General features: G+C 47.8%; 1 protein-coding gene across 2 annotated transcripts; it reads left to right on the forward strand.

Annotated features, from left to right (window-relative positions):
• ANKFY1 (ankyrin repeat and FYVE domain containing 1) lies at nucleotides 1-27553 on the forward strand. Of its 2 annotated transcripts, none has more exons than XM_027882083.1 (25): nucleotides 1-10; nucleotides 4019-4211; nucleotides 5613-5731; nucleotides 8057-8195; nucleotides 9656-9779; nucleotides 11212-11361; nucleotides 12147-12312; nucleotides 13704-13908; nucleotides 14714-14782; nucleotides 15497-15696; nucleotides 16133-16230; nucleotides 16587-16812; nucleotides 17715-17813; nucleotides 18179-18332; nucleotides 19201-19369; nucleotides 20489-20607; nucleotides 20935-21091; nucleotides 22012-22212; nucleotides 23443-23619; nucleotides 24011-24158; nucleotides 24376-24466; nucleotides 24923-25047; nucleotides 25259-25405; nucleotides 25889-25979; nucleotides 26708-27553. In XM_027882083.1, exons 1-25 carry the CDS (start codon nucleotides 1-3, stop codon nucleotides 26838-26840), a joined length of 3510 nt encoding a protein of 1169 aa, XP_027737884.1. In that variant the 3' UTR covers nucleotides 26841-27553. The 2 variants fall into 2 exon arrangements, with proteins under 2 accessions (XP_027737884.1, XP_027737885.1); XM_027882084.1 differs by having other exon boundaries at nucleotides 8060-8195; nucleotides 26708-26840.

Here is a 27553-nt window from a genome sequence, read left to right on the forward strand (position 1 = left end):
ATGGCGGAAGGTGAGGGGGGGAGCCCGGGAGAGGGGCCGGGCGGGGCCGGGGCCGCGGGGGCTCCGCCGCTCCCGGGGCTGCCCCAAGTGTGGCCCCCGCCGCTCCCCGGCCCGGGGCGGGCTCGCCCTGCCCGCGGCGGGGGGGGACGGGCTGCCCCGGAGGCGAGCGAGAGGTGGCGGGGGGCTGCGGGCGGGCACCCCCGGGGCGGGCTGGGCGCGGGCGGCTTCGTCCCTCAGGAGGCAGGGTGTGGGGATGGTGTGGGGACGCTGAGGCTCCGGGGTGCTGCGGGCGGGGGGAGCTCGCTGGGACGTCCCGCCGAGCCCTCCCCGCGGGCAGTGGGTCTGGCGGGGCCGCGGGCGGGGCCGCCCGGCCCGGGGGGCTCATCCTGGCCGGCTTTCCATGGAGCTGCCGGGGCTGTGCTGCAGCCTCCCGGTCACCTGTGCCCCAGCCCTTTTGTCAGGCTCTGGGGAGGTCTGCAGAGCTCCCGGAGTGCCGCTGCTTTGCCTGAAAGGTGCCTGTGACACCGTTCACATCAGTTCAGTCTAACGGGAGTCGGAAAAAAGCGCTTGGATTTTTACAGTTCTACTCGTTTCTGCAAGACGAGGTTCCTCTTTTTCTCCTCGGAGGGAACTGAGTCGGCAAACTCAGCTAAAATGCCACGAGTTACAAAGGAAATGAGCTTCCAGTCTCCAAGGCACAGCCTTCAGCTCCTGAAGGGCGGCTCTGAGACAGTGGTGGAATCGCAGGACCACTTGTGGAAGATGGCCTGGGATGTAGCAGATGCTGCTCTCTGTCATGGATCAGCTGAGCGGATGCTGTGGTCAGGCTGGTTTGATAAATCCTTAGAGCAACTCCAAACTTCCTGAGTGCTGGAATACCACAGCTCCATGTCTAGCTGAGCAGCCTCTTAGGCTTGCATTTGAGCCTTGGTGACCAGTTCTGGGGGGCTTCAGATGTCCAGGTTGGCTTCAGGTGCTGAAGCTTCCCCCACTGAGACCCTCAGGGATCTGAGGCTCTGGCTCAGGGTCCTGCTCTGCAGAATCAGCCTGCAGTTGGTGCAAGCCCTGGTGCAGACACCTGTGCTGCTCAGAGAGTCTTCTCGGTAATTCTCTGATCTTTTGGCTGAAGAAAGGATGTGGGCAGTGAATGGTCCTGCATGAACAGGAATGAGCTGGAGTTGTAGCTCTCCTCACTTGGTTCCATAGGGTATCTTGGCAGGGAGGCTCATGTGGTTCCTTCAGACGAGGTAATTAGGTGCAGGAACATTTTTCTAGTTAAGAACTGATGGCATTAGAGAGCTGGAAAGTGACTGCTTGTTGAGGAAGGGAGCTTGTCAAACTACTCATCTGCTCAGAACCCGGTGCTTTCTCTTAAGGAGGTGTTGCCTTTGTGTACAAAAGTCCTGAATTAGATTTGCTGCAGTTCCTGCCTACAAACTGAACGGTTCATAAGGACAAGGGCTGAGCATTTGTGGTTCCTGTGAGTTCTGTACCACGAATACCAAAGGTCTGCATGCAGCTTACATGCAGGTGTGGGTGAAAAGTGTTGGGTTAAGGCTTGAATGTCAAGCAGCAGGGAGTTTGCTGGGCAGCTTTGGGGTGGTGTCAGTCAGGGTGAAGATCAAAAGCGGGCAAAAACGAGGCAGAACAAGAAAGCAGCGGCTTGTGCAGCCTTGGGGGGGCTGAGGCTCAGGGTGTGGAGCAGTGGAGGAAGGACCTGACTCGAGGGGGTAAGGAAATAATTTATTATTCTGAAGTATTTCACTCGGTTCCGCTTCATAAGCAAACAAAAGTTTGTCTTTATTGCCTCTGGGAGTGCTTTATGATGGGTGGGGTGGGCAGTGTGATGGGTCCTTCTGTCAGGCTCTGGTGAGCCCTGCAGGGCTCCTGCAGTGCTGCTGCTGTGCTGGAAGGGTGTCATTGACACCATCCGAATTCATTTACTCTGATGGGATTTGGAAAAGCACTTGGAATTTACCAGTTCTACTAGTTTCTGCAATATAAGCTTCCACTAGACCCTCCCTGTAGTTTTTGGGATGTGCTATCTGTCTCCCCATTGCCTGTTGCCTCCCTGCTTATCTCTTTGCATTCCACCATCCAGTTGCTCTCAAAAGGACTCTCAGAGTCCTTTGGTTGATGGTTAGCCAGAGACTTTACTGGTGTCTTCCTGAGTCTGGCCCTCCAGTGTGCTGAGGCAGAGATCTTCATTAGAGGGGTGTGTGCCTGCAGTAACTGTGCATTCGGCTTGTTCACCCGTCAAGTGAACAAAATGCAGGGAAAACTTGAGGCTTTTGCTCTTTCCAGTGAGTGTTGATTAACTGGATGTTGAGATCTGTCTTGAACGTGCACTTGAAACGTGCTCTGAGATCAAATATTGTCCTCAAGTGTGGCCACTACACAACAGGTGTGCAGGTTGTCATGTAGAATAACAGAAGCTCTTATTTTACAGCTCTTGTGATTGTTAAGTAAGCAAATACCTCTCAGTCCTTCTCAGAGAGGCTGCAGGAAGAACGTGCTGTCAACCTGAAAACAGGATTTCTCACAGTTTTGGTTCCTTGAGGGGTTTTCACTGCCAGTAGGGATTGTCTGGGCTTGCCCTGGGGGCAGCCTGATTGTCAGTGATGCACAAAGCCTCAGTTACTGCTTTTTAGGGTCTTGAGGTAGTTCTACCTTGTGCCCTGTTGAATTCAGGCTGCTTTGGAGGCAGGGAGCTGACCTTGGTAGAATGGCAGTGTTGGAGATGTCGCCTCTGCTGCTGGTTTTTTATTCCCACCTTCCCACTCCCAGGGCTGGCCTGGGAGGTGCAGCCCTTGTCTGTGCTGGGAGCTTCAGTGGGCAGCTCATTCCTGGTGCTTGAATTCCTGTGGCACCTGAAACTCTGGCTGTGTGACAGTGGGGGTGTTCATACCCCAATTTTTGGTGCAGTTCTCGGTGTCTTTCGCTCTGGGTTCCTGTCACACTCCTGCTTTCCCTGCTGGGACAGCAGGACTCGTGTCCCCTCACCCCTTCCTCCTGAATCAACCAGGAAGCCACTGCTCGGTAGATGTGCCCTTCTCATTCTGAGAACACCAGCACTACGTTTATCTTCAGAGGGAAGGCCTGACCACAGCAGGATTTCAAACCCTCTCTGAGGGTTGGGGTGGCACAATTCTGAAATCACAGCGTGTTTCAGTAGAAAGGGGAAGCTGTCCCAAAGGAGATGATGCTTGTGAAGTGGGAATGGATGAAGCTGAGTAAGAGGCTGTTGAAGGAAGTACCTTCAGAGGATACAAGTACAAACACACAATAAAATACGTTGCTTTCTGTTCATCCATTGCACCAGTTAAGTTAAAAGACTTAGGAGGGAGCATTTGCTGCAGAGCTGGGAGAGGAGAGGCTGAGTGAGGTGTTCTGTCTGCAAGGCCAAGGTCAGCTGTGCTGTTGAACTTCTCCAGAAGCAAGAAGAAAGCACTGATCAACAGAGCTCAGTTCCTCATTGTTTGTAGTAGTGACATTTGGTAAATATTTGAGGGAAAGTCATGGAATGATGAATTCCTGGCTGGTAGGGAGTAGTCTTGTAGGAACTTTCCCACTTCAAGTCATTGGTTAGATTTTTAAGGTGTTTCTTAGCTGACAGTAGCTATTTCAGCAACTGTTCTGATGCTCACTTGTGTTTTAAGTCTCAGCTGTAAAGTCAAATGACATCTTAACCAGCCTGAAAAAATGGGTAAGAACCCAAGAGTTTGTCCTCTAGCCCACCATAGTTCCCACTTACAGCATTCCTGACAAAACAGGGTTCAGAACTTCCTTTGTAAGTGCCTTCTATCGCTGTATTTTGTTTTTTGATGTGTTTATGGAAACAATATGAAATAGAAGGTTTAATATTGGGGGTGAGATGCCCAGGTACAGTGGGAGAGGCTCTTGCTGGGGTGCTGTGTGATGAACTCCATGTGTAATGTGAGGGTGAGCTCCCCTCAGGCACCAAACAGAGCTGTGCACGTCTCAGCCTCGCGTGGGTGATGCTGTGCCTGCCTTGCAGAGGAGGTGGCCAAGCTGGAGAAGCACCTGCTGCTGCTCCGCCAGGAGTACGTGAAGCTGCAGAAGAAGCTGGTGGACACGGAGAGGAGGTGCAGCCTCCTGGCTGTGGAGGCCAACCAGGACAATGCCAGCGACACCTTCGTCAGCCGACTGCTCGGCATCGTGGCTGAGCTCTACCAGCAGGAGCAGTACAGGTGAGGAGCCCCCTCGGGGACCATTTTCATGGCTGCTCCAGGCCCTGGGCTTAGGGGGAGTGCTTGGGAAATAGTTGCAGTTGGAAGATCAGGTGGCACACTGGATCCAGCTCTAAGCAGAACTTTGTCTCCAAGACTTGACACTTTAGACAAATTCAGAGAAAACTGACCATGGTCACTGTAAACAGCCAAGCTGCCTCTGAACAGAAGTGACTTTGAACTGGTCTAGTTGATGGAATAATTACACAACATACCTGGAAACCTGACTTTCTTTAAAAGCTCTGTCCTTGCAGCCAGTTCTGTGCTCCTTTTGTTTGTAAAGAAGCCTGACTGACTTGGCTTGTCTGGTTTTATTAGTGATGTGTGATGCAGTGATACACATGATACTGTATTTTTGAATCTCAACACATAATTAGGTTGAATGGTTTCTTTTCCATAGGCACATTAAGGATCACCTCCAATGCTCTGGATCCCTGAGTTGATTTAGTTGTGAAACTACAGTGATATTTCTCAATTTCTTTGCTGTTCCTGAAAGCAATGCCAAGATAGTAAAGGAGTTTAGTCATGTAAGAGGGAAATCTATTTTGGTTAAACTTCCTTGCCCTGCCATCTCTTCATGAACCTCTCTGAGAGAAGGATCTGTGCCTGCAAGAACTCATTGTAGCCTGCTGGGTGAAAGATTTGTCAGGTAGGATATGTTAGGAGAGTTGCATCACTTTATTTCTGTTTAGCTTTAAAGCACAGAACACTGGTCTGGAAGGACCTACAAGTCATAAAACAAGAAAGGTGGCGAGTCCCAGTGCAGGTTTTGTCCAGGAACATCTCTGTTTTGTCCTGTAGTTTTTAGCCTTGGGTCACAAAATGGTCTGCACAGCCCACCTACACAGCCAGAACATCTGCAAGCCGTGGGCCTTTCAAATGAGCAGGGCAGGTATTTTCTAACTCCAGAGAATAGTCTGGTGGAAAGGGGTCAGGATGAAATGGGTGTTCTTGGCAGCTGGTCCCCTGGGAGCTGGGGGTTCTGCCTTGCACTCAGCCTGCTGTCAGACAGCATTGTGCTCTTGCTGGTGTTGCCTGAAACCATTGGTGCTTGGCTGACACTATTAGGATGGACACTGTGACATAAATATTTAACCTCAAGATTGTTGGCTCTTCATAACTTCTGCTGTTCATTCTGAAATGGTCAAAAAATACCAACCTGACCGAGCACTTGAAATACTGATGAGTGATTGCATTTCTCCCTAGAAAAATAAGAATTGTCACCTGACATGTTCTGCTTAACAAACTGAATGTGTTTTAAGCCTCCAACAACTTGAACCTAAATGTGGATACCAGGACGTGTGGAGATGTATCCAAGCACAGGGGGAGTCTGCATTATCCATGTTGATGCTCTTTCCTCAGTGATCTGAAGATAAAGGTTGGGGACAAGCACATCAGAGCTCACAAATTCGTGCTGGCGGCGCGCAGTGACACGTGGAGCCTTGCCAACCTCGCCTCCACCGACGAGCTGGACCTGTCAGGTCAGTCCCTGCTGAGGAATGGGATGCTTTGATTGCCTTTAGGGTGACTGGTGAAAGGGCCTGTCGGGGGAAGGTTCCCTGTGTGCCTTCCAGACCAGTGCTGTCCACTGAGAGTTGTGTTTGATCTGCTGATTACGGATTTCAGTGTCTCTGACAGGTGGTGGTGAGCCTGTGACCTGGGTGTTAGTGCTGGTGAAATCAATAACCTGCCTTCTTTCTCTTTAACAAACAGGGGTTGAGATTGGTGGCCTGTTTGCCTTTTCTAGAGTCAACTAAACATAATGAAAAACAAATCTGTTTGGAGGAACTTTACTCCTTCCTTTCTAAGGCCAGGGCTTTTGGAGGTAGTGTGCATCATTTCTCTGCAGTGTGCCATGGGGATCCCTTGCTGCTTGTTAACATGGGCTGTGTGGGAAGTGAATCCAGATACTGGGGTTAGTAAAGGTGTTTGCTTTGGCACTTTGAGACCTTTGCAAACCAGGTGAGGAAGAGAAGGTTTCTACAAGCCCATCTCCTGTGTGAGTGTTTTGTTCTGCTGGAGCTGTTCCTTGCATGTGTTTACCCTGGGCAGTGTTCCTGCAGATTGAACCTCTTGACAGGCTTTCCTGTCCTTAACAGCGTGGAAGAGCCTTCTACAATTAATTTATGAGCATTAAAACCAGGTATGAGGTTCAGCAGGCTGCTGACTGGCATGTTGAATGTTAAGCACTGGCTTCACTTTCTGCACTGAATCTTCTCATGAATCCCAAGTGCAGACAAACTGGAAACGAGCAGCAAGTCACAGCAGGCTGGTTTTATGAGGCATGGGCTTCCTTGCAATGTGATTTATGGGTCTTTCTGCAGCCACAAGAAAAGAGATGCCAAGGAGTTTTTAATTTGAGTGCTATGCTAACAAAAATTATCACTAAAAAGCTCTTATGTTAATTGTGGTGGTGTTAGCAGTGGCAGTGCACAGCATTTCTGGCTCCACAGCTCAGCTGAAAATCTCAACTGTAACTGCAGTTGACATGTTTAACAGTGCCAACACTTCCTGTTACAGAATGATGCTTAAAAGAGGCGCTGGTAAATGATACCTTCCACTGGAAAATTGAATTTTGTATAAAATTTGAGAAATGGCACAAGGATTAGGTTATGAAATAGCTGGAACAAGCAACAAGCTGCTCCCTGGATATTGTTGTGGTTCTCTTAAGGACTTGCAAGCTGAGATTGCCTGAATCTTATCTCCAAAATACAGACAGCAGTCGAGTGTCTTTAGGGTTCATGGGATCTGTTTTGTAATCTCTGAAGGGTAGACAGAGATGAACACATGTTCTCTTGTTGAGAGGGAGGAGATGCGCCCTTCCCTCTGCCAAGGCAGAGCTGATTGTGCATCTCAAGTAGGTTTTCTGACTGCTTCGAGTTTGCCAAAAAAAATACTTGCCTTACTCAAAGCTCCTGATTCTTGGGAGGCTGTTCATGCCAAGGACTGCTGGTGCTCTGCAGATCTAAAGATGTTTTAGGATGGGTATTTCAGTCTCTCAAAGGTTTTTAACTTTAATTTTTTTTCATTTTGAAAACAAAACAGCTCAAAGGACTAAGGTTAATTTTCTAAACAAATGGTATTTTTGTTGTAAATGGACTTCCTGGAGTTATTGTCATCTGCATCCTTGTGAGAAGGGTTGTCACTGCCCCTGTGAGGAGGTGACAAAGGTCCTTGGCCATCGGGCTTATGTCGTGTCCTGTGGCCCAGGGTTGAGTTTTCTCACTGTGTAAAACATCAGTTTGTGAGCAGTCTTGGAAACACCTGAAATCTGAGCAGCTCCTGGAACTGGCACTTTTGCACCCATCCTAGAAAAGGTTCCCAGCAGTTGGGAGTGCTCTGGAGTCATTCCCAAGGGGTAACAAAGTACCTTTGGAATGCAGGAGTTCACAGCATAAGGCTGTGATCCAGAGAGAGTATTCCTAAATCAGAAAGGGGCTTTGTGCTTGTCAAGTGGGGATTTTGTATTTGGCCATCTGTGAGGGACCAAGGACTTTATGGAGCATCACTGGCCCCTAAATCTGCAACGTTTGTGTAGCAGGTAGGAGATGATGCTGTAGGGCTCCCTGCATTCTGCACAGTGCTCCAGTGGGAAAAGCTTTTCCAGCTCTTGGTGCCAACATTGCCATTACTTTCACCTTTGCCCAGTTTTGCCCCTGTTTTGCCATCTTGGTTGAACTAAAGCAGTACACTTTTCCACAAGGCTTTTTTCGTGGCAGCTCTGACTTTCAGCAGTCAAAGGAACAGCAACTGCTTGAGCTGCAGGTTGTTTTTAGGTATTTCATGAATGTTCTTGCTCCCTGTAGCAGATGCTGACCCAGAGGTAACCATGGCAATGCTGAGGTGGATCTACACAGATGAACTGGAGCTCAGAGAAGATGATATCTTCCTGACAGAGCTCATGAAACTGGCTAATAAATTCCAGCTCCAGCTGCTTAGGGAAAGGTGAGTCTTAGTAAATACACTGAATCTGCTTGAACTCTTCAACTTTGTTTGAACAGAAATAACTGCTGGCAATTGGCTACAATTATGCTTTTGCAAAGCCTTGAGGTTTTACTAATACAGCCTGACAGTGGATGGGAGATGGGAAATGAAGCCCTGCTCTCCAGTGAAACTGTAGCAGTTTTTCTCATAGCTGATATAGTTACTTTCCAGTTCCCCTCCCAGCCAAACCATTAACCCTAATGTGATGTTAAGAAGAGGTCAGTGGAAAAGCACCAGGCTCTGGAGAGTTGCAGGAAAGGAATTGTTAGAGAACACTGGGAAGAGTCAGTGCCAGGTGGCCTGCAGTATTAAAATAGGTGACATTTTAATTTAAACAACTGCTCTTCTGTGCATCTTGGTGGCAACTTTTCTTCAGAAATAAGGTTAATGTAACAGTGCAATGCTTTCCCATTCTGAGATTACAGTTACGATTCTAGTAGAGGCTGGATTGTCATCCTGGCTATGTGGAGTGCTCCGAAAAACCATTTAGTGCCAGTGAGAAACCTGAATGTACAAATTGAAACCTCCTCAAGTCTTGTGCCACTTCAAAGCCTTGGGTTTAGTCAGAGTATCCTTTGCTAGAATAACCTTTGGCCCAAGGGGTGTCTGTAGCAGTACCTGACATCCATAATCCATGATTTGTGTGCCTCCAACATGGAGCAGACTAAACTGCTGTCACATCTGCTGACCCAAGGTGTTGATATCTGTAAGACTAGTGCTAAAACTGCCTCCAAGCTTAGTGCCAGCCTAAAAGCTGTGCTCATGTTGTGCTGTGAGCTTAGCAGGTGTCTGCTCATGGTGGTCCAGTGACAGGCCCGTGTGTGGGATGCCACTGGGAATTATTAGATGTCTTGGTAGGTATGGAATCACAGGATAATGGGATCGTTTAGTCTGGAGCAGAGCTCTCAGATCAAATCTGACCATTAATGCAGCACTGCCAAGGCCACCACTGACCCATGTCCCCAAGTGCCACATCCACAGGTCTGTTAAACCCCTCCAGGGCTGTGGCTCCACCACTGCCCTGGGCAGCTGTGCCAGGGCCTGACCACCCTTTCCATGGAGGAATTTCCCCAGTATCCAGTCTGAACAACCCCTGCCTGTGACCTGGGAAGGTACAATCTCCCCTACTTGACAGCAGCGAATGAATGCAGTGTGTGCCCTGGGGAGAAGTGGGATTCCTGCAGTGTGGTGTGATCATAGGCCTTGGCTGGATGGATTCCAATGGCAGTCTGCTCTTAGGGAAGCTGCTCTCAGGGCTTCTGACTGAAGGATGTTTATGCTGCTCAGCCTTATGGAAAAGCAAGTCCAAGCCATTTTGTGCTGGCATCTGGGAAAAGGAGGATTGGGACCCTGTGAGAGATGGGACAGTGCCTGCAGCACAGCTGCTGGATTGCTGACCACTGGCTTTCCTGTTTTGACAGATGTGAAAAAGGAGTCATGTCACTAGTTAATGTCAGGAACTGCATCCGCTTCTACCAGACTGCTGAGGAGCTGAGTGCCAGCACCCTCCTGAACTACTGTGCAGAGATCATTGCCAGTCACTGGGTGAGTCCTGGCAGGAGGGAATGAGAGCCAAAGTGCTTGCACAGTGTAGGAACTCAGTCAGAATTGTGCTGAACTCTCTGCAGTGTGTAACCTCAGCAGTATCTCCTGGTTCCAGGCATTCCAGCTGGGATGGGGATTTCGTGGTTTCCTGATAACTTCCAGTGGCTGAGGTGACCTGTTGTACTGACAGCAGGGTTGATGAAAAGCTGAGCCCTGGTGTGAGTTCTGGGGCTGCTCCTGAGGCAGGGGGGCTCCTCCCTTCCCATCTCTCCTGGCTGTCTTTATGACATGGACTTTTGCCACTGTGTTATTTGGGGTTCTCTACAGTTACATGTTTGAAGCAAAGAACATTTAGTGGCTCCTTTGAGAGTTTTTAATTGCCTTTGGAGGTTGTATCCATTGTCTGTCTGGTGTGAATGTCTGGGGGGGGGAGTAGCTCATAACCTGAAGAATTGTTCTGTTCCTTGGAACTGCCTCACTGTACAGAGTGTCTCAGTTCCCTGAGCCAAAGGAATAATAATCAGCAGGAGGGTTGTTTATCCAGTCTGGCCTCCAAACTGTTTAGAAGTTCATCCATAGTTGGTCTCTGTCTATACAGGTCACAAATCCCAGGCCTGCTTTTACTTCTATAAATAATTCCTGGAAGCCAGGAAAGTTTATCCTCAGTGATGGAGGGAGAGGGAAATGGTCTTGAACCGACTTGGAAGCTTCACTTGCTCTGAGCTCTTTATTCTGAAGGAATTTTGATTAACTGAGCAATGGATTGGCCTTCACAAGAAGGCTTGTCAACAGGAGACTTTGTGTGTGGGGATTTAGATAATTCTAAACCTAAAATGCATCATCCAGATGTGGATGGTACTTTCTTTGACTGATACTAAGGCCCAGGGGAGTGCTTTGATATGTTAGTGCATAAAAAAAGATTATTGTATCTGAAGCAGTTTTAGCTGTTGACTGCTTCTGGTTCCTAACTGTTGATGCTTAATTCTACCTGGAAATGAAGTGGTTTCTGTTTAGTCAAATGAGCACTAACTCATTTAGGTCTTTATGCCCCTAAGTTTCTGTTCACTTTTATTGATAATTTTTCAAAGTTCTGGGGAGTTGTCTGTTTTCAAGAGCTGTAGACCTTTTTTTGTCAGAATTAAGAATAAGCCCAGACAGGATTGTTTTTAAGATGAGATGTTAAGCTGCCATAATGCCTGCTGAAATGCTAGTTTTCCATGTCTGTAGAAAAAAAGGAGGAAAAATTGGAACTAAAATGTCAGATTTAAAACTTCCCGACTAAATCTTGATTTCAAAAGGTTATCTCGGATTGTTCCTGCCAAAACGTTACCGAAATGGAACTTGTTTAGTGAACTTCAGAATTCCATTGTGCAATTCCTGGTCTGTAAATAAGACAGGAGTGTTGCTCACCCTTCTCTTTGGTTGCTCCCAGGACGACCTGCGCAAGGAAGATTTCAGCAGCATGAGTGCCCAGTTACTGTACAAGATGTTCAAGTCCAAGACAGAATATCCTCTGCACAAGGCCATTAAAGTGGAGAGGGAAGATGTGGTCTTCTTGTACCTTATAGAAATGGATTCGCAGGTGAGACTGAGCTGAGCCTTCTCCTGGAATTTGGTGTTTCGAGGAGCTGGTTTTGAACTCCCAGTCTGAGCCTTGTCAGTGGTTTTGTCACTAATCCTTGATTTGCATGTTTAATATTGTCACAGCTGGGTAATGGGGGTCCAGCAACAGAGGCTTTGTGAAGAACATGATTCAGAAGTGATTCAGAACATTTCTAAAACACCCTGCACACAACAGACTGGATATAATAAAATCCCTTACCTGATCCTACATTTAAAACTGACTGGTGTAACAGTCAACTTTGCTGCTTTGGGGCAGTTCAGCAAAAATCATTTCTTTGAGCAAATGCTTCCCCTCTTCTGCTGAAGGTTTGAAGTAACAGGTGTTTGTTCTGTTTGGGTAAAAACTCCTAAATAACTAAATACTAAATAGCAAATAAGATGTCCCCCAATTAGGGAGAATGTAGAATTCAAGTATTAATTATCAGGAATTATTCATTAAGTACTTTAAGTTGCCTCAAATCTTAACTGGAAGCTACTGGTGTGTAGCACCCTTAGCTGCTAATCCAGCTGGGATTGGAGGCATCTTAAAGGAATAACTGAATGATTGTTCCTGCATTGGCTGTGCCTGTATGGTGACATGTTTGAGTGAACTCTCTGTGAGTTGACACAGCTGATTTGTCATGGAACAGCAGGAGGCATTCACCAAAACACCACACTGGGATTTTGCACTGGAGCTGCAGGGCTGGCCGTGCTGGTTGGAATGACTGGTGGGCTGTCTGCAGTGTCAGTGTGTTTGTGTTGCAGCTTCCTGGGAAGCTCAATGAACTGGATCCCAATGGAGACCTGGCTCTGGACCTGGCCCTGGCCCAGCGGCTGGAGGGCATTGCCACCACCCTGGTGGCCCACAAGGCTGACGTGGACAGGGCAGACCCCAGGGGCTGCAGTCTGCTGCACAAAGCCATCCACAGGGGTAAGGCATGGCATGGGAAGCTCTGTTAGCTTCCAGTTGTTCCCACCGTGATTCCTAAGTCTTGTCCTGTGTCACATTGTAGTTGTCACTTCAGTGAGAAGATTGTAGTGAAAGGGTGAACTTTGTCCTGTTTTTTGTTTGTTTTTTTTTTTTTAAACTTAAAAGCAAACAGCCTCTTATTTGGGATGTGAGACTAGGCTGCTGGCTGGGGAAACTGCCATCCTGGTGCAGTCTCCTAGAACATTGCCTACCAAAGGAAGAAATGTAGGGAGACACTGGGAATGTTCTGATCTGACAATTCCATGTCTGTGTGACAAAGAGCTGAATCGAGTGTGACAGCATGAGAGTCACAGAGATGAAATCTTTTTCTGGACTGGGACTGAATGCACCATATGCTGCTTTGTGCTGGTGAACAGCGAGGGTCTGTGCTGCTGCACAGCAGTTCTAGAGGAGCCAAATGGGACTGAAAGAAGATGAGGAGCAGGTGGAGGTGCAGTCTGAACATTGTCAAAGCTCTGGGGAATAGCAGTGTAGTTACCACTGGAGCCTGAGTACAACTCCAGGGTTATACTGAGCTGTTCTCCACCTTAGAGTGGGAAATGCATCTGCTGAGAAGTGCAGCACAGCAGGACCTGGTTGCCATGGCCACAGCACTCTGAAGGCTTTGGATCAGCAGCATCTTGGCCTGTGGTCAAAGTGTGGGAAAAATCTGCAGTGAACACCTCGTGCTGCTGGTTCCTGCAATGTCTTTGGCAGCTCTGCTCCAGAGAGCCAAGCAGGAGTTTATTTTTAACAGCAAACTCTCTGGGACTCCTAGAAGTTATTTTGGGCTCAGAAAACTTAAATTCACCTCCCAACTTCTTCCTTTAATCTCCTACATACCTAAACAGGGTAAAGCTGGTGTCTGATCCTGTGAATGAAACTCCAGCAGGAGGAGTAGGAGACCCTCTGGGTCAGTGTGGTGATGGCTGCAGACCTGTGGAGCACTGGAAGGGTTGCAGCAGGCTGCTCCTCATAGTTAATGCTGGCATTTGTCCTCTGGTTCTGCTGCTTTCAGTCTGAGCTGGGGCTCTGAGAAGGAAGGTTTACCTTTCAGTAGCCATAGCTTCAGTGAATGGATTATTGTGATAGAGGAACTAGCAAATTCATTGTCACAGTAATAATAAACTCGTGTGTGAACTTGAGTCACCTGTGGGCAAAACACATTTTCCCAGGGCTTGTGAAGTATTTGAATCCTGATTTTGCAGTGAAGGGTTGAAGTTACCTGTTGCTGAGGCATTGTAGGAGCAGACCCTTGTGTTGGAATGAATGGATGGTGTGGAGGGAGATCCTGTATATCCATTTTCTGGGGTGTTTCTATCCTCAAATAACCTTGTTTTGTTTCCCCAAAGGAGATAAATTCGCTGCAAACTTTCTCATTAAAAACGGTGCCCGTGTGAATGCTGCTACCCTGGGGGACCAGGAGACCCCTCTGCACCTCGTGGCCTCCTACAGCCCCAAGAAACACTCCCCTGACGTCATGGCAGAGATGGCACAGATTGCTGAGTCCCTCCTGCAGGCAGGAGCCAACCCAAACATGCAGGACAGCAAAGGCAGGTAAATACTGGGGGAAGCCAAGTCAGCAGTCACCAGTTTAACAGGCAGTGCTGTGCTGATCAGAGGCTGAGAACGTGCCCAGCTCTGCCAGCACAGCACAGGGGAGACTGGAAAGCAGGAAAGGTGAACTCATGGACCCAGCTGGAGACCTGTGGGCAGCACTCCCAGCACAAAGCTGTGCAGGCTGAAGGGTTCCCTGTCATGGCCAATTAATCAGAGCCCAGCTGCAGAGAGCTGGGGTGAGTGGATGGTGTTAGGACACGTGGCACACAGTTAATTTGCCTTTATTGAATCACTGAGCAGTGAAAAAAGGCCAACTAAGGTGCCAAACAGTATTCCTGAAAAGTGCTTCCCTTTGAAGCTGTCAGGGAAACTGAAATGACCTCAGAGCAAAGCAGGATCTGCAGTGTGTCATCTGAAGTGCAGGGGCTGTTTTAGGAAGCTGTTTCCCAGGTTAGGTTGGGCTGGAAAACAAGTGTATTAAATGAAATGGAAGACTTGGAGTGTATCAGTTACACACCAGCTGATTCACTCCAAGGACAAGAGCTGTGTGTCCACAGTGCTGATAGATCCAGCTCTTGTGCTTCTGCCTTGGAAGTTCAGTCTTAGGTTGAGTTGCTTACACTAAATTATTTGAAAGCATGTCCACTAGGAGAGCAGACTGATCTTTGTTTCAAGATGTGCTTGTGCCCTTCTGAAAGGAGAGGAGCCAAGCCCAGAAATCTGCAGGGCATGTGGATGACCAGGGACAAAATCGTGTGTGTCACTTGTTGCTGATGTCACTGAACTTGTGCTGCAATTCCAGGACCCCGTTACACGTGTCCATTGTGGTGAGGAACGAGCCTGTGTTCAGTCAGCTGCTCCAGTGCAAGCAGTAAGTTCCATTTACGTGTAAAACCCGTGTTAACTGGTACAGTGAAGATATGAAACCTGGCTGAGCAACTCATCTGTGCCTCTTTGCCTTAGAGTAAGACCAGGAATAGACTTGGGATGCAGAAGTGTAAAGGCTTTGCATAACTGAAGGTGCCAGAAGCCATGGGGGTTTTTGCCCTACTGTAGGGGAGCAGCAAACTGCAACTCTTGTGTTTTTTTTTTCAAAGAGGGTGAAATAATTTCAAAGGTGATGTAGTGTAACCTCCATTTGTAGTGGAGCTAAAAGGAGTGATAACACTCTTGAAATGTCTCAGTATGTTCTTGGGTTCTGCCTAAAGCTACCCCAGGGTGGTGAAGCAGAACACTTTGTTTGACTCAGTTTCTTTGCAGTGGAATTTGCAGTTCTTGTGCACAGTTTACTCAAATACAACAGGAGTTGCCTCTTTGCTGTACTTGGTGGGAGCCCAGATCTACCAGGGCCACACTGCTGGGAGCAGTGAGCTTGAATGTAGTGTCACAGAAGGTGCTGTGCTGCTGTGAGAGTATTCCCATGTTCTCTGAGGTAACTGGAGCTACAGCAGGTTTTTTGGCAAGCAGGAGTTGTCAGTGAGCTACGAGATGAACCAGTGCAGCTGCTCAGCCTCTTGAAACTTAAGCCGAGCTGGGGAACCACTTTTTAAGGTATAAATTGGGGGACACCAACTCTTATTTTTAGACTAGACTTGGAGCTGAAGGATCATGAGGGAAGCACAGCTCTGTGGCTGGCAGTTCAGTACATCACCGTGTCGTCTGACCAGTCTGTGAACCCCTTCGAGGACGCCCCTGTTGTGAATGGAACCTCCTTTGACGAGAACAGCTTCGCAGCGAGGCTGATCCAACGAGGCAGCAACACAGATGCTCCAGACACAGTGACAGGTAAACCAGAGGTTTGTATTTCTGTGTAGGTGGAAGGCTTGTGAGTTAACTGCTTAATGCTGACTGCATTGGGAGGAGCTGGATGAGGTTTAACAGCATTTGCTGCGCAGTGAATGGCAGGTGGTAGCAGCTTTACCCAAAGCTGGAGCACTGACAGCCCCAGGCTGAGCTGGACTTGCAGGAAGTGAGAGGAAATCTGGACTCATTGCCAGGTTCTGATATCCTCTTTAGAGTTTCAAAATGTGTCATTGCATGTAGTACTAAATGGTAGTGCCTGTGCCAGTCCAGAGTTGAAAAGGGGCTTCGAATAGGCAAGATTTGCTTTGTTGACTTCAAACTTCAGTGTTGTAAGGTGGTGGGGAAGGTGTTAGCATGCTTGTTAGTATCCAAGTGTGGTTGGAATAGCTCTCTGACAGTGTTCCTGGTTTTTCTTTAGGAAACTGCTTGCTTCAGAGGGCAGCTGGTGCAGGAAATGAGGCCGCTTCTCTCTTCCTAGCAACTCACGGGGCAAAAGTCAACCACCAAAACAAACGGGTAAAAGCAGAAACTTAGCCTGAAAGTTTCCTTGTTGCTCTTCAGAAATGAGCCAGCAGAGATCTCTCCTTGCTAAACCATAGCTTAAAGCAAGCTGGAGCACTTTGTGAACCTTTGCATGTTTTCAGGTATTTCCTGGTGACCAGACTTCTTGCAGCATCACCAGTTCTAACACTTCCCTCAGTGCCTGGTGGGATAGTCCTTAATAAAAGCTGACTTAAGTAGTCTGTAAGTCCTAAGGAGCTTCAGCTCCTGGGAGTGAAGCTCTTCACACCAATTCCTGTGGGAACAGTGGTTTAAAAGCTGCTTCTCTCCATGTGTGAAGCTGTTAAGCCAGCACCCTGTTTTCATTGCAGGGAGAAACCCCCCTGCACACAGCCTGCAGGCACGGCCTGGCAAACCTGACAGCAGAACTGCTGCAGCAGGGAGCCAATCCCAACATCCAGACAGCAGAGGCAGCGCTTGGGCAGAAGGATTCATCTGCTCCTCCAACAGCAGAGAATGTTCACCTGCAGACTCCCCTCCACATGGCCATCGCTTACAATCACCCAGATGTGGTGTCAGTCATCCTGGAACAAAAAGGTAGGGATTTGCTGGTTCAGATTGTTGGTGCTGTGGGGAATTGGTGTGCCAGGATGGCATCTGAGCTGGGTTTGACAAACTGTAAGCGTTTTTTAAGTAGAGCAATTAATAAGACAGGCTAAATATAGCCTTAAATTATCTGCTTGTTAAGACTAGAAAATTATTTTGCCTGTGAATGCTTGTGAATTCTCCACTGTAGATAATGGACTTGAGCAGTTAATCCTGGGTTCTATTCTACCTGTACAACTGAGATCCCTTCAAATGCTGGAATCAAATTTGGGTAAAGGCGTCTTTGTGGTGAGATTTCTGCCTCCCTTAACTCTCAGTAAGAGGATTTTTGACGAGGTAATGCTGGTGTTACAAGAGAGTTGAGACTTAAGTACTCAAACACTGGCAGATGAGTTTATCAAATGCTGCTAGTTCAGCTTCTTTGTAGCAGCAGGAGGGCAGATTGACAGCTGAAGCAGGGCCAGCTTTGTCTCCTACCACAAGTGGGATTGAGAAGGGAGTAGGTGAACTGGGGTAAATCTCCTCCATCCCAGGAGCTGAGAAGGAGGGATGCTGCCACCACACTGTGGTACAGCCTCCACTCTTCATTCTCCAAGTTTTGTGTGTGCCAGTGTGTTCAGCATTGCAGGTAGAAAGGGTCAGGGTAAAGCCTCTTAGCTAGAGAATGGAATGTTTTATAGTGTAAGTATTCAGACTGGGCAGTAGTGGAAATACTGTCAATCCTAAGCAGTGTCAGGTCAGGGAAGCTGAAGGTGTCTTGCTCAGATCTTTCCAACTGGCTGCTCAAGGAACAGCCCACTTCAAACTGTGACCTTGCTGCTGCTGCAGCAGCTCCCAGTGTGTGACTGCAGGTCAGGTACAAGAATGCTCTAACTCCTGGTGCTTTTTTGTAGCTAATGCTCTTCATGCCACCAACAACTTGCAAATTATTCCTGACTTCAGTCTGAAGGACTCGAGGGACCAGACTGTGCTGGGCTTGGCTCTTTGGACAGGTATGCACCTTCCACACAGGGTGACAATTCACAACTCTGGGGAAGCTGTGATGTGAACAGGAGTGTTTTTAAAAGATAAAACAGCAGGTTGTGTGCTCATGTTCTGGCTTGTGCTGCTGGAGAGGAGCTGTCAAGGAGAGCTTTAGGTGATTCTTCATCTTCTAGAAATGAGTGCTCACCTGTAACAGTGGAAGATTTCTAGCCCACAGCTGTACTTGCAGCTCTGGGGAATTTTCCTCTGTGAACTCCCTGCTGTTTTCATATCAGGTCACTGTGTTGTCAGGGCACTTTTGCTCTCTGTTAGTCCTCAGTGCATGTGCTTTAGAGACCCAAAAGTAAAATACTGATGAGCTTGAACCCCCCAGGCATGCATACCATCGCAGCTCAGCTGCTGGGATCGGGGGCCTCCATCAACGACACCATGGCAGATGGGCAGACTCTGCTGCACATGGCCATCCAGAGGCAGGACAGCAAGAGTGCCCTCTTCCTGCTGGAACATCAGGCAGATATAAATGTCAGGTAAGATCCTAACTGATCCAGCACTCAACTGGATGTGTGAGTAGAGCAGGTGGGGACGAATGCCTTGGTGTAATGGCTTGAGGTTGGTTTCAGACTGTGACCTGTGCACAGTTCTGTGCTTGTCACTGTTTGATGGCACTGTAGCTGAGGGGTCACGTGTGTGAACTTGGCCCTGAGTGTGGCTCCTTTGGTCGGTACCTCCTCTAGCGGCTGCAGGAGGAGATGACAGTTCTGAGCCCTAGAGACAGGCCCAGAGACACCGAACTTGCACAGTCCCATCCATTTGCCAGCTTGTTGGAGCTGCGTGTTTGCTGCCACCTGAAACAATTTGCTGTAGGTCCAGCAATGAGATTCCAGTAGAACTTGCCTCCTGAGTATCTCCTACAAGACAACTCGATATCAGGCTTAGCAGAACATTTGTCTGCTCACATGACTGACAGGCTGGCTGGGAAACTTGGCAATCTGTAACTGCCATGAGTGTCAGGGGTACAAACTGCCTAATGCTGCTGTTGGGACTTGAGGCTTTTAACAGTTGGTGTTTGACTGGTGCTTGAAGTGTTGCCACATTGCAGACAAAGCTGTTCTCTGCTGTGGCAGAGGCTGGCTCTGAAGGAGCTTGTTCAAATAATGGCTGCACTGAAGGCAGTGAGTGTCTGTGAGCTGAGAACACTCACTTTTCCAACTCCAGAAATCAATCACTTGCTACTAAAGGGGGGAAGAAAGGTAAATACAAAGCTGTGATGAAATATGAGCGTGGTGTGTTTGCTTGGCTGGAGAGAAACCACAGCAGGAATAGACGTGTGAGGAGGGATCTTTGGCTTTGCTATAAACCCCTGTGGTAACACCCTCGGACCTGTCCCTGCTGCAGGACACAGGACGGGGAGACGGCCCTGCAGTTGGCCATCAAAAACCAGCTCCCTCTGGTGGTGGATGCCATCTGTACCAGGGGAGCAGACATGTCCGTGCCAGACGAGAAGGGGAATCCTCCCCTGTGGCTTGCCCTGGAAAACAACCTGGAAGACATTGCATCAACTCTGGTGAGACTGTCAGTTGGCTTAATTCAGTCTGAGTTTTGGGCAGGCAACGAAAGAGGTTATCAGCAAAACCAAACTCAGTGCATGAACAGAACACAGTGGTCCAGCATCACTAATTTTAGAGGGTTTTTTTCACCAGAGGTCCCTCTTTTGTGCAGAAATCTTTTATAAATACAGCCAAATCCCTTGCAGGCACTGCAGTAAAATACTAGAGAATGTGCTGTCTAGATCCTGGAAGGAGTAAAGATCCACTGAAAGCATCAGTCCATAGCATGCCAGGCCTGTGTAATGATCAGTGTCCTGATAACACTGAACATGCCTGTGCGTTAGTGCATCTTAAAGTTGCACCAAGAAGGCCTTTAAAGGCTTATATTTACATTAAAGACAAATTTACTTTCAGGCACAGGTGATCCAAGAGGAGGTTTCTGAGGAGACTGAAGGAGACCTCCTTTTATCTTCTTCATAAGGAAGTTACTTGAAAGTCTTGTCTCTGATACCCAGTTTTGGTCTGCTTGAGACAACTGTTTAAAAGCTGTGCTGGTGATCTGAGAAATAAGTCTTGTAACTGTACTTGACTTTGTGCTGGTATTGGATAAGAACCTTTCTGGGGTCAACACAGCAACTGCTCATGTGCAGACCTTGGAAAGTGGAGTGGAACAAGTGTTCAGTGCTCACTGCTCAAGTTTGTAGTTCTCTAGTAGAAAAATACCAATATTAGCAGTACAGCTCGTGGAAGAAACTGTTAAGTTGAATGTGTAGAAAAGCAGGTAAATGGGCCAGAGCTTCAAAGGCAGTGCCTGCAGATGCTGCTTGATCTGCTGTAGGTGCTGCGAGTGAGGTAACCTGTCCAACTGGCTTAAGACTTGTCTATCAAAGTATATGGGTGAATATTTGAATTGTTAATAAATACCACCTAATTAAGGATTACATAAGAAACCAGTCAAGTGTTGGTCTGGAAGACCTCACAGCAGCTTCCTGAAATTCAGTGACTGCCAGAGAACACACAAGGCATCTCAAGGTCTGCCTCTGAGGGCCAGTGTTCCAGAAGCATTAGACAGGGACTAGAGGAGGAGTCTGGAGACATAAAAAGCCTCGAGTGCCTCATTGTGTTTCTCCTTCCAGGTCAGGCATGGCTGTGATTCAACCTGCTGGGGGCCAGGACCAAGTGGCTGCCTCCAAACCCTCCTGCACAGGGCTATTGATGAGAACAGTGAACAGATTGGATGCTTCCTCATCCGCAGGTCAGGAAATCCCAATCCCAGACCTTGCAGTGTGCAGATGTGTGTCCCTGGTGTAGGTTCATTGAGTGCTGTCCTGAGTCAGTAACAAGTATGTGCTTCTCAGGCTCTCGGTGGGAGGGACTTCAGGAATTCTGACTGATCTTGGACACACTCTGTTATCTCTGTTACCATCCTGGTCTTGAGGATTAGAGTCAAACTAAAACCAGGGCTCTGTGCTTTTGTAGGATGTGTCAGCAGTTGCTGGGTCAGCTCTTGTAAACTTCTTTCTGACCCTTTTTGAAACAGTTCAGATCTGGGTTAAGCAGTAAATTGAGTGTTGTGTTGCAGTGGGTGTGATGTGAATAGTCCCAGAAAGCCGGGCCCGAATGGAGAGGGAGAAGAGGAGGCTCATGATGGACAGACACCCCTACATTTGGCAGCCTGCTGGGGCCTAGAAGAGGTGATCCAGTGCCTTCTGGAGTTTGGTGCCAATGTCAATGCTCAGGTGTGTGGAGAAACTGGGCACAATTTTGAAAGTTGATTACTTGCCTCTAATGTAGTGAAAACAAACTCCTCTCAGCGGTGTATTTTGGTTGATGGGGAAAAGAACATCCTGCTCTTAGAGCTGAGCCGATGCAGCTCTGCTTTCCCTCCTGTCCCTTGTTACCAGGCCTAGGGCTTATCTGCCCATATGGTAGGTTAATTCAGGAGGCTGTGCTGAAGGAAAATAATGGTACAGTGTTAGATTGCTGATGTAATGATTAGAATTCAGCTCTTCTGCCCCTACTGTGAATTAAAGGCAGGAGCAGGGCTCTGTTCTGCTGCAATTAATCATTAAATCAGCTACAGTGTAAAACTCCATAACACTCCACTTTGGTGTGTTTGGGAAGTGTCTTCTGTTACTGAGTAAACTGAGGTGATGTGAGTATGAGTTGCACTTCACTTTTGATTACACATTAATCCTCAGACAAAACCTTGACAAATAAGGACAAAAGAAATGAATGGAGAACATTTCTAGGTCCTGATGCTGTTGAAAGTGAGATCAGAATGAATCACAGAGCACAGTCACGTGGCTGCAAAGTGCTGCTTGATGCAGACAAAGGATTAACCACCTCTGTTGAATTTGCCATTGAATCTGAGTGCCCATCTCTGCCCCCAGATGACTGTGTGGGAGATGTTACACTGAGCCACTTGCACGGCTCTCCAGCACAGGACTGAGGTCAGCCTGGTAGGAGAAACAAATCCCGGTTTGCTTCTCTTTGCACTGTGGGTCTGAGCTCCCACTGCAGTTCTCTGGTGTCCCTGCTGCAGGCAGCCTGGTGTGCCACAGAACTGAACTGCCGGCTTTGCTTGACCCTTCAGAATTAGGGAAGGGTTGGTGTGTGACTGGATCTTCGTGTAAGAAACTTCCTGCTTTCCTTCTAGGATGCAGAAGGAAGAACTCCAATCCACGTTGCCATTAGCAACCAGCATAATGTTATCATTCAGCTGATGATCTCCCATCCTGATATCAAGCTGAATGTCCGTGACAGGCAGGGAATGACTCCCTTTGCTTGTGCCATGACGTACAAAAACAATAAAGCAGCTGAAGCGATCCTGAAGAGGGAACCAGGGGCTGCTGAACAGGTAAGCTGCGAGTGTGCAAACCATGGTGGTCTCGTTGCTGCCCTGCTTTGTGGTAACAGTGGTTCCACAGGCCAGTTCTGCTCCATCCTTGTGTCTGTACATGCAATCCGTTTGCCAGATGCCAGATTGCCTGATGAGGATTTATTAGGAATCTGAGGGGGTGTGTCCTGTGTGTGAGTAAGAACATGAAGGTTTAGTGTCTTGTCAAACCTTATCTTGTCAGCGCTAAGCTGAGGAACAGCCATGTGTGTACATGAGGAGAACATTCTAACTCTGCTCTTGTCTTGTGCTGGACTAGTACAGAAATAATCTATTACCCAGCTCTCCTAAAGCTATCCAAACCAGAAAAGCTGACCTAAAATAGCTGAAAAATAGATGCTATGCTGCCCTGCTGAACTATAAAATCTCCAACTGTATCTTCAGGCTTCTGGTGTGACACTTCAGGCAGCTGTTCAGGAGATTCTTCCTACCCTGTGTAAGTTTAATTACTAGTAAAGTATTTCAGTGCTTAGTGAGCTCTTGTAATATATCTAAAACATAGTTATAAATACAAGTAGTTCTGAATATGCTTTAACATCAGCTTCAAGGCAAAGTTGAACAACATGTGCTTGGTACTGAGCCAGAATGAATTCTCAGGTTGCCCAGAGAAGCTGTGGCTGCCCCATCCCTGGAAGTGTCCAGGGCCAGCTTGGACGGGGCTTGGAGCAACCTGGGATAGTGGAAATGTCCCTGCCCATGGCAGGGGGGTTGGAACTGGATGGTCCCTTCCAACCCAAACCATTCCATGGTTCTGTGAGTGCACTTTGCATCAGTGTGGCAGGATTGCATGTTGCTTCCTTCTCCTGCATTATCTGCCAGATTGACTCCAGCTTGTTTCATTTAACTGAATTTATCATTAACTGCTCTCAGTGCTTCACTACAACAGCCATTAACCTTTTGCCTGTCTAACAGTCCTCTCCAGTGTGTGGTCAAGCCGTGCCAGGGTTAGAAAGCAGAAATAAAGCAGTCTGCAGCAGGCTTGAGTGAGCAGTTGCAGCAGATAACAAACTGAGAAATTACCTGCTAGATGTGATTAACAGATAAGTCTCTCATGTCAGCCAGTGAAAGGAACAAGACCCTGCAGTTCAAGTAGATGGAGCAAGTGTCTCTTAGTGAAAATATGTCCTTCTACATAATCAACTTGTTCTCCAGCAATAATGGCTTTCATTTCACCTGCCCTGTCTGCCCCAGGTCGATAATAAAGGCCGGAATTTCCTGCACGTGGCTGTTCAGAACTCGGACATCGAGAGTGTGCTGTTCCTGATCAGTGTCCAGGCCCATGTGAACTCCAGGGTCCAGGATGCCTCCAAACTGACCCCTCTGCACCTGGCAGTGCAGGCTGGCTCCGAGATCATCGTGCGCAACCTGGTACGGGCTGGAGTCGCTTTTTCTCTGCTGGAAACTGCAGGGGTGGCCTCACACACAGTGCTGTAACCTGGAGAGGGCACCTGAGGGTGGCACCACTTGCTCTGAAACAGAAAGCTCCCCTAGTCTGTGCTGTTGCTGAGCTGGCTCAGTGGCCTTCCCACAGGTCTGCAGCAGTCCCTGGGCGCTGTGACCCACCTGAAGAACCTTCCCTTGGCCTTTCTGCACATTTGAACCCAAACACAGATTGCAGCAGCTCAGTAATGACAGCATTTCCTGTGTGCTGGAGGCCCTGCAGTGTCTCTGTGCAGTGGAGTCTTGTGTGCTTCATTCACAGACACAAAGAAATAGCCCTGGAACCGTCACTGACCGTGTCCCTTTTGCACCCTGACAGCTGCTTGCAGGGGCCCAGGTGAACGAGCTGACCAAGCACCGCCAGACTGCCCTGCACTTGGCAGTACAGCAAGACCTGCCCACCATCTGCTCGGTCCTTCTGGAGAATGGAGTGGACTTTGCAGCTGTAGATGAAAATGGGAATAATGGTAAATGTCGGGTTACACAAGTCAGTGCAAGCACTTCAGTAGATCTGGGGAGAGCCCAGGCTGGTTCTGCAGAGGGGGAACAGCATGAAAGTCCAAGAAATCAGAGGTTTTGAGAGGCAAGATGGGAGAAGTGGAAGGTTGAGGGTGTGTTAATTTATTTATTAGGCTGTAATTCTTGCTGACATTCAGAGTGTTGAACCTTGTTTTTACTTTGCAGCTCTTCACCTGGCAGTGATGCACGGCCGGCTGAACAACATCCGGGTGCTCCTCACGGAGTGCAATGTGGATGCAGAAGCCTTTAATGTCAGGTAATGGTTTAGAGTCTTGAGACTAAAAGAGCCACATTCTGTTTTACAATAAATGCTTATATGGCCAGTTTAAAAAAATCAAACAACAAGGACTTGGCTTGTATTACAATATTTATACACAGCTTTGAGTGAAGTGTGCAGATGATGCTGGGTCTAAATCCTGTGGAAATTATAGACATCCACCAAGAAAAGACAGCTGAGTTGAGATGAGCTCAGTTGGTTACAGCCTGGTGCTAACACCACCAAGGTTGTGAGGTTGATCCCTCTATGGACCATTCACTTAAGAGCTGGATTTGATGGTCCTTGTGGGTCCCTTCCCCCTCAGAATATTCTGTGTGTGTGGGACTGAGTTACTGAGGTGTTTGAGTCTGAACCAAACTCAAAAACCAGGAGAGCTGGATGAGGAACTGCAGTAGCAAGCAGACTTTGATCAGGATAACAAACTCTTTTCCCCAGAGGCCAGTCACCAATGCATATTTTGGGACAATATGGGAAAGATAATGCAGCAGCCATCTGTGACCTCTTCTTGGAGTGTATGCCAGAGTACCCTCTAGACAAACCTGATGCTGAAGGAAACACAGGTGGGTGACACTCAACAGCTGTTCTACTTGAAAACCACTCAAATTGTATTCATGGCATGTCACTCTGAAAGCTGGAATAATTGGCAGTGATATGTTAAACACAGTAAGATGAAAACATTGCACAGGAAGTTAAAAACTGAAGATGCTGCTCTGCACTGAGGGTACCACAACCTGCCACTCTGCTAGCAGGGAACTGGCTTTTATTTTCCAGTGCTGCTCTTGGCTTACATGAAGGGAAATGCCAACCTGTGTCGTGCAATAGTGAGAGCTGGGGCTCGGCTTGGGGTCAACAACAATCAGGGAGTCAACATCTTCAACTACCAAGTTGCTACAAAACAGCTGCTCTTCAGGCTGCTGGGTGAGTTCCACTGGCTGCAGTGGGAAGTGTGTTTAGCTCATGCTGCTGGGACATTTCAGTGAAGGAAGGAATTCTGGACACCTCACTTAGATGGCAGTTATTCCAGACAGGCTGATCTTGAGAATTTTATACTACTTTCAGTGGGGGCAGAAATACTTGTTTTTGTCATGATCAGCTGAGTAGTTGTACAGTGCAGACCTGTCAAACTTAAATAGTGCTTTTTCTGGAAGGGTAGACATGGAAGCTCCTGGCTGGTTGTGTAGTCTGATGTAGCTTAAAAGCCAGGCACTGCTTTTTAACTGCTGCTGTGGGTAATGTGATGATGTTGAAAGCAACTCTGCATTGTCTTTGAACAAGGCTGCAAAAGAAGTTAAATCCATTATAGTGGCTGCAACCTAAAACAGGACAAAGCCTCCTTAGTATGTATAGTGAACTCAAGAGGTGCCTGAGCCCATTTTGTCTTTCCATCTTTGCCTCTAACAGATATGCTGACAAAAGAACCTCCCTGGTGTGATGGCTCCAACTGCTACGAGTGCACTGCCAAATTCGGAGTCACGACAAGGAAACATCACTGGTAACGTGACCCATCTTGCTGTGCTTACAGGGAAAGATTCCTCTTCCAAATGTGGTTATTCTTGTTCCTGCTGGTGGTTTAGGGAACCTGCATGTTAATGCAGGTGTGTAACCACTAATCCAGCTGAAACATTCCCCCCTGTCTTAGATCAGTAACTTGTGGTCTGACCAGAATCTTATCTTAAGCAGTTTGTGCATTTAATGTTCTGACTGGCTGTAAATGAGAAATCCTGTCCAAGTTCCAGCCCTCTGGCTGTTTCTTATCCAGGACAGGCAGGAGGGAGCACACCAGCCCTGTGTGGGGCTGACCTGCCCTGAAACAGGGGACACATTTGGGCAGGTGTTGCCAGCTCAGCTTTGGGGTTCTGTTTGTGAGGGCTGAAAATGCTGAAAAGGAGTTGCTCTTACATAGATATGAGTTGCCTTTTTTAACTGGTCTGAACTTCCACAAAACATGCTGGGCTAGGGGGATGTTAAGCTAAGATTTTCTTAGCCCAGTGTTCCAGAGAAAGCACAGGTGGCTCAGTTGAAGTCATTCCAGTGACAGACCAGCACAGAAGCATCGTGTGGTTCTGGTATTTGTAAACTCTTCCATGAGAGACAGCAGAAGATATGAGATAAACACAGCGTTTGTAGAGATGACAGCACTGATCAGGAATGTCAAAGGATAAAATCCTGGTGTTCATTAGGAGTGAACTCCCTTTTCCCCCACCCCTCTTGTGCCAACAGCCGACACTGTGGACGCCTGCTCTGCCATAAGTGCTCAACAAAGGAGATTCCCATCATCAAATTTGATCTGAACAAGCCAGTCCGAGTTTGCAACATCTGCTTTGATGTCCTGACTCTGGGAGGAGTCTCCTAGTATGCTGTGGAAGGAAAGGGATTCCCAGTCAGTGCTCCTGACAGCAGCTCTGCTTACAAGCCCTCTGGATAGGGAAGAGGAGGCCTATACACGTCTTCTGCAATAGACTGAACTAATTAAGGACCCTGTTATGATATACTCTGGTATAAATGACTTTGTATGACTGTAAATGTATCAGGCTGTGATAGACTTCACTAGGAATTCGAGTGGATCGTGGCAACCGAGTGACAAAAGAACTTAGACCCTCTTCTAGTTGCAGTGGGGTATGGAAGCTGAAATGGAGACCGAATCGATGCAAAACAGGTGTGTCCTTGACATGGTGCTTTGCACTGAGCAACTCTATTAAGTCCTGTGGCTTTCAGGCTGCTTAGTAGAGATGGCATTAAGTTTCAGGGTAACCAGGTTATCTTCCTTTGCTTTGTCTTAAAGATAAACGTTCCCCTTCTCTAGAGAAGACTTCTTGTGAAGCTAAACTGAGCTGTTGCAACCACTGTTCATTTCAAGAAACTCTTCACACCCGGGGTAGTTCTGAGTAGAGCTCCAGAATTGTGGCCTTACAACAGAAAGCTTTACACCATCTGATGCAGAGCAGTCAGAATTGCAGACCCACATCTTGATACCTCCTCAGCAAAGTCTCGTCAGCTTTAGCATGTTCTGAAGTGCAGGATTGTCTGAGGCAGTAAATGCTCTTGCTCATCCCTGCTAGAACCGTC

The sequence above is a fragment of the Empidonax traillii genome, unplaced genomic scaffold (genome assembly GCF_003031625.1).
Source record: "Empidonax traillii isolate 1590-97213 ecotype Southwest subspecies unplaced genomic scaffold, ASM303162v1 scaffold101:size1699134, whole genome shotgun sequence".
Taxonomy (NCBI): domain Eukaryota; kingdom Metazoa; phylum Chordata; class Aves; order Passeriformes; family Tyrannidae; genus Empidonax; species Empidonax traillii.

Bases quoted from the DNA above. Each gene is read 5' to 3' on its own strand.
- ANKFY1 (XM_027882083.1), top strand. The intron at 16,231-16,586 runs GTAAAAGCAGAA...TTTTCATTGCAG, and splicing joins TCAACCACCAAAACAAACGG to GGAGAAACCCCCCTGCACAC. The intron at 23,620-24,010 runs GTACGGGCTGGA...GCACCCTGACAG, and splicing joins AGATCATCGTGCGCAACCTG to CTGCTTGCAGGGGCCCAGGT.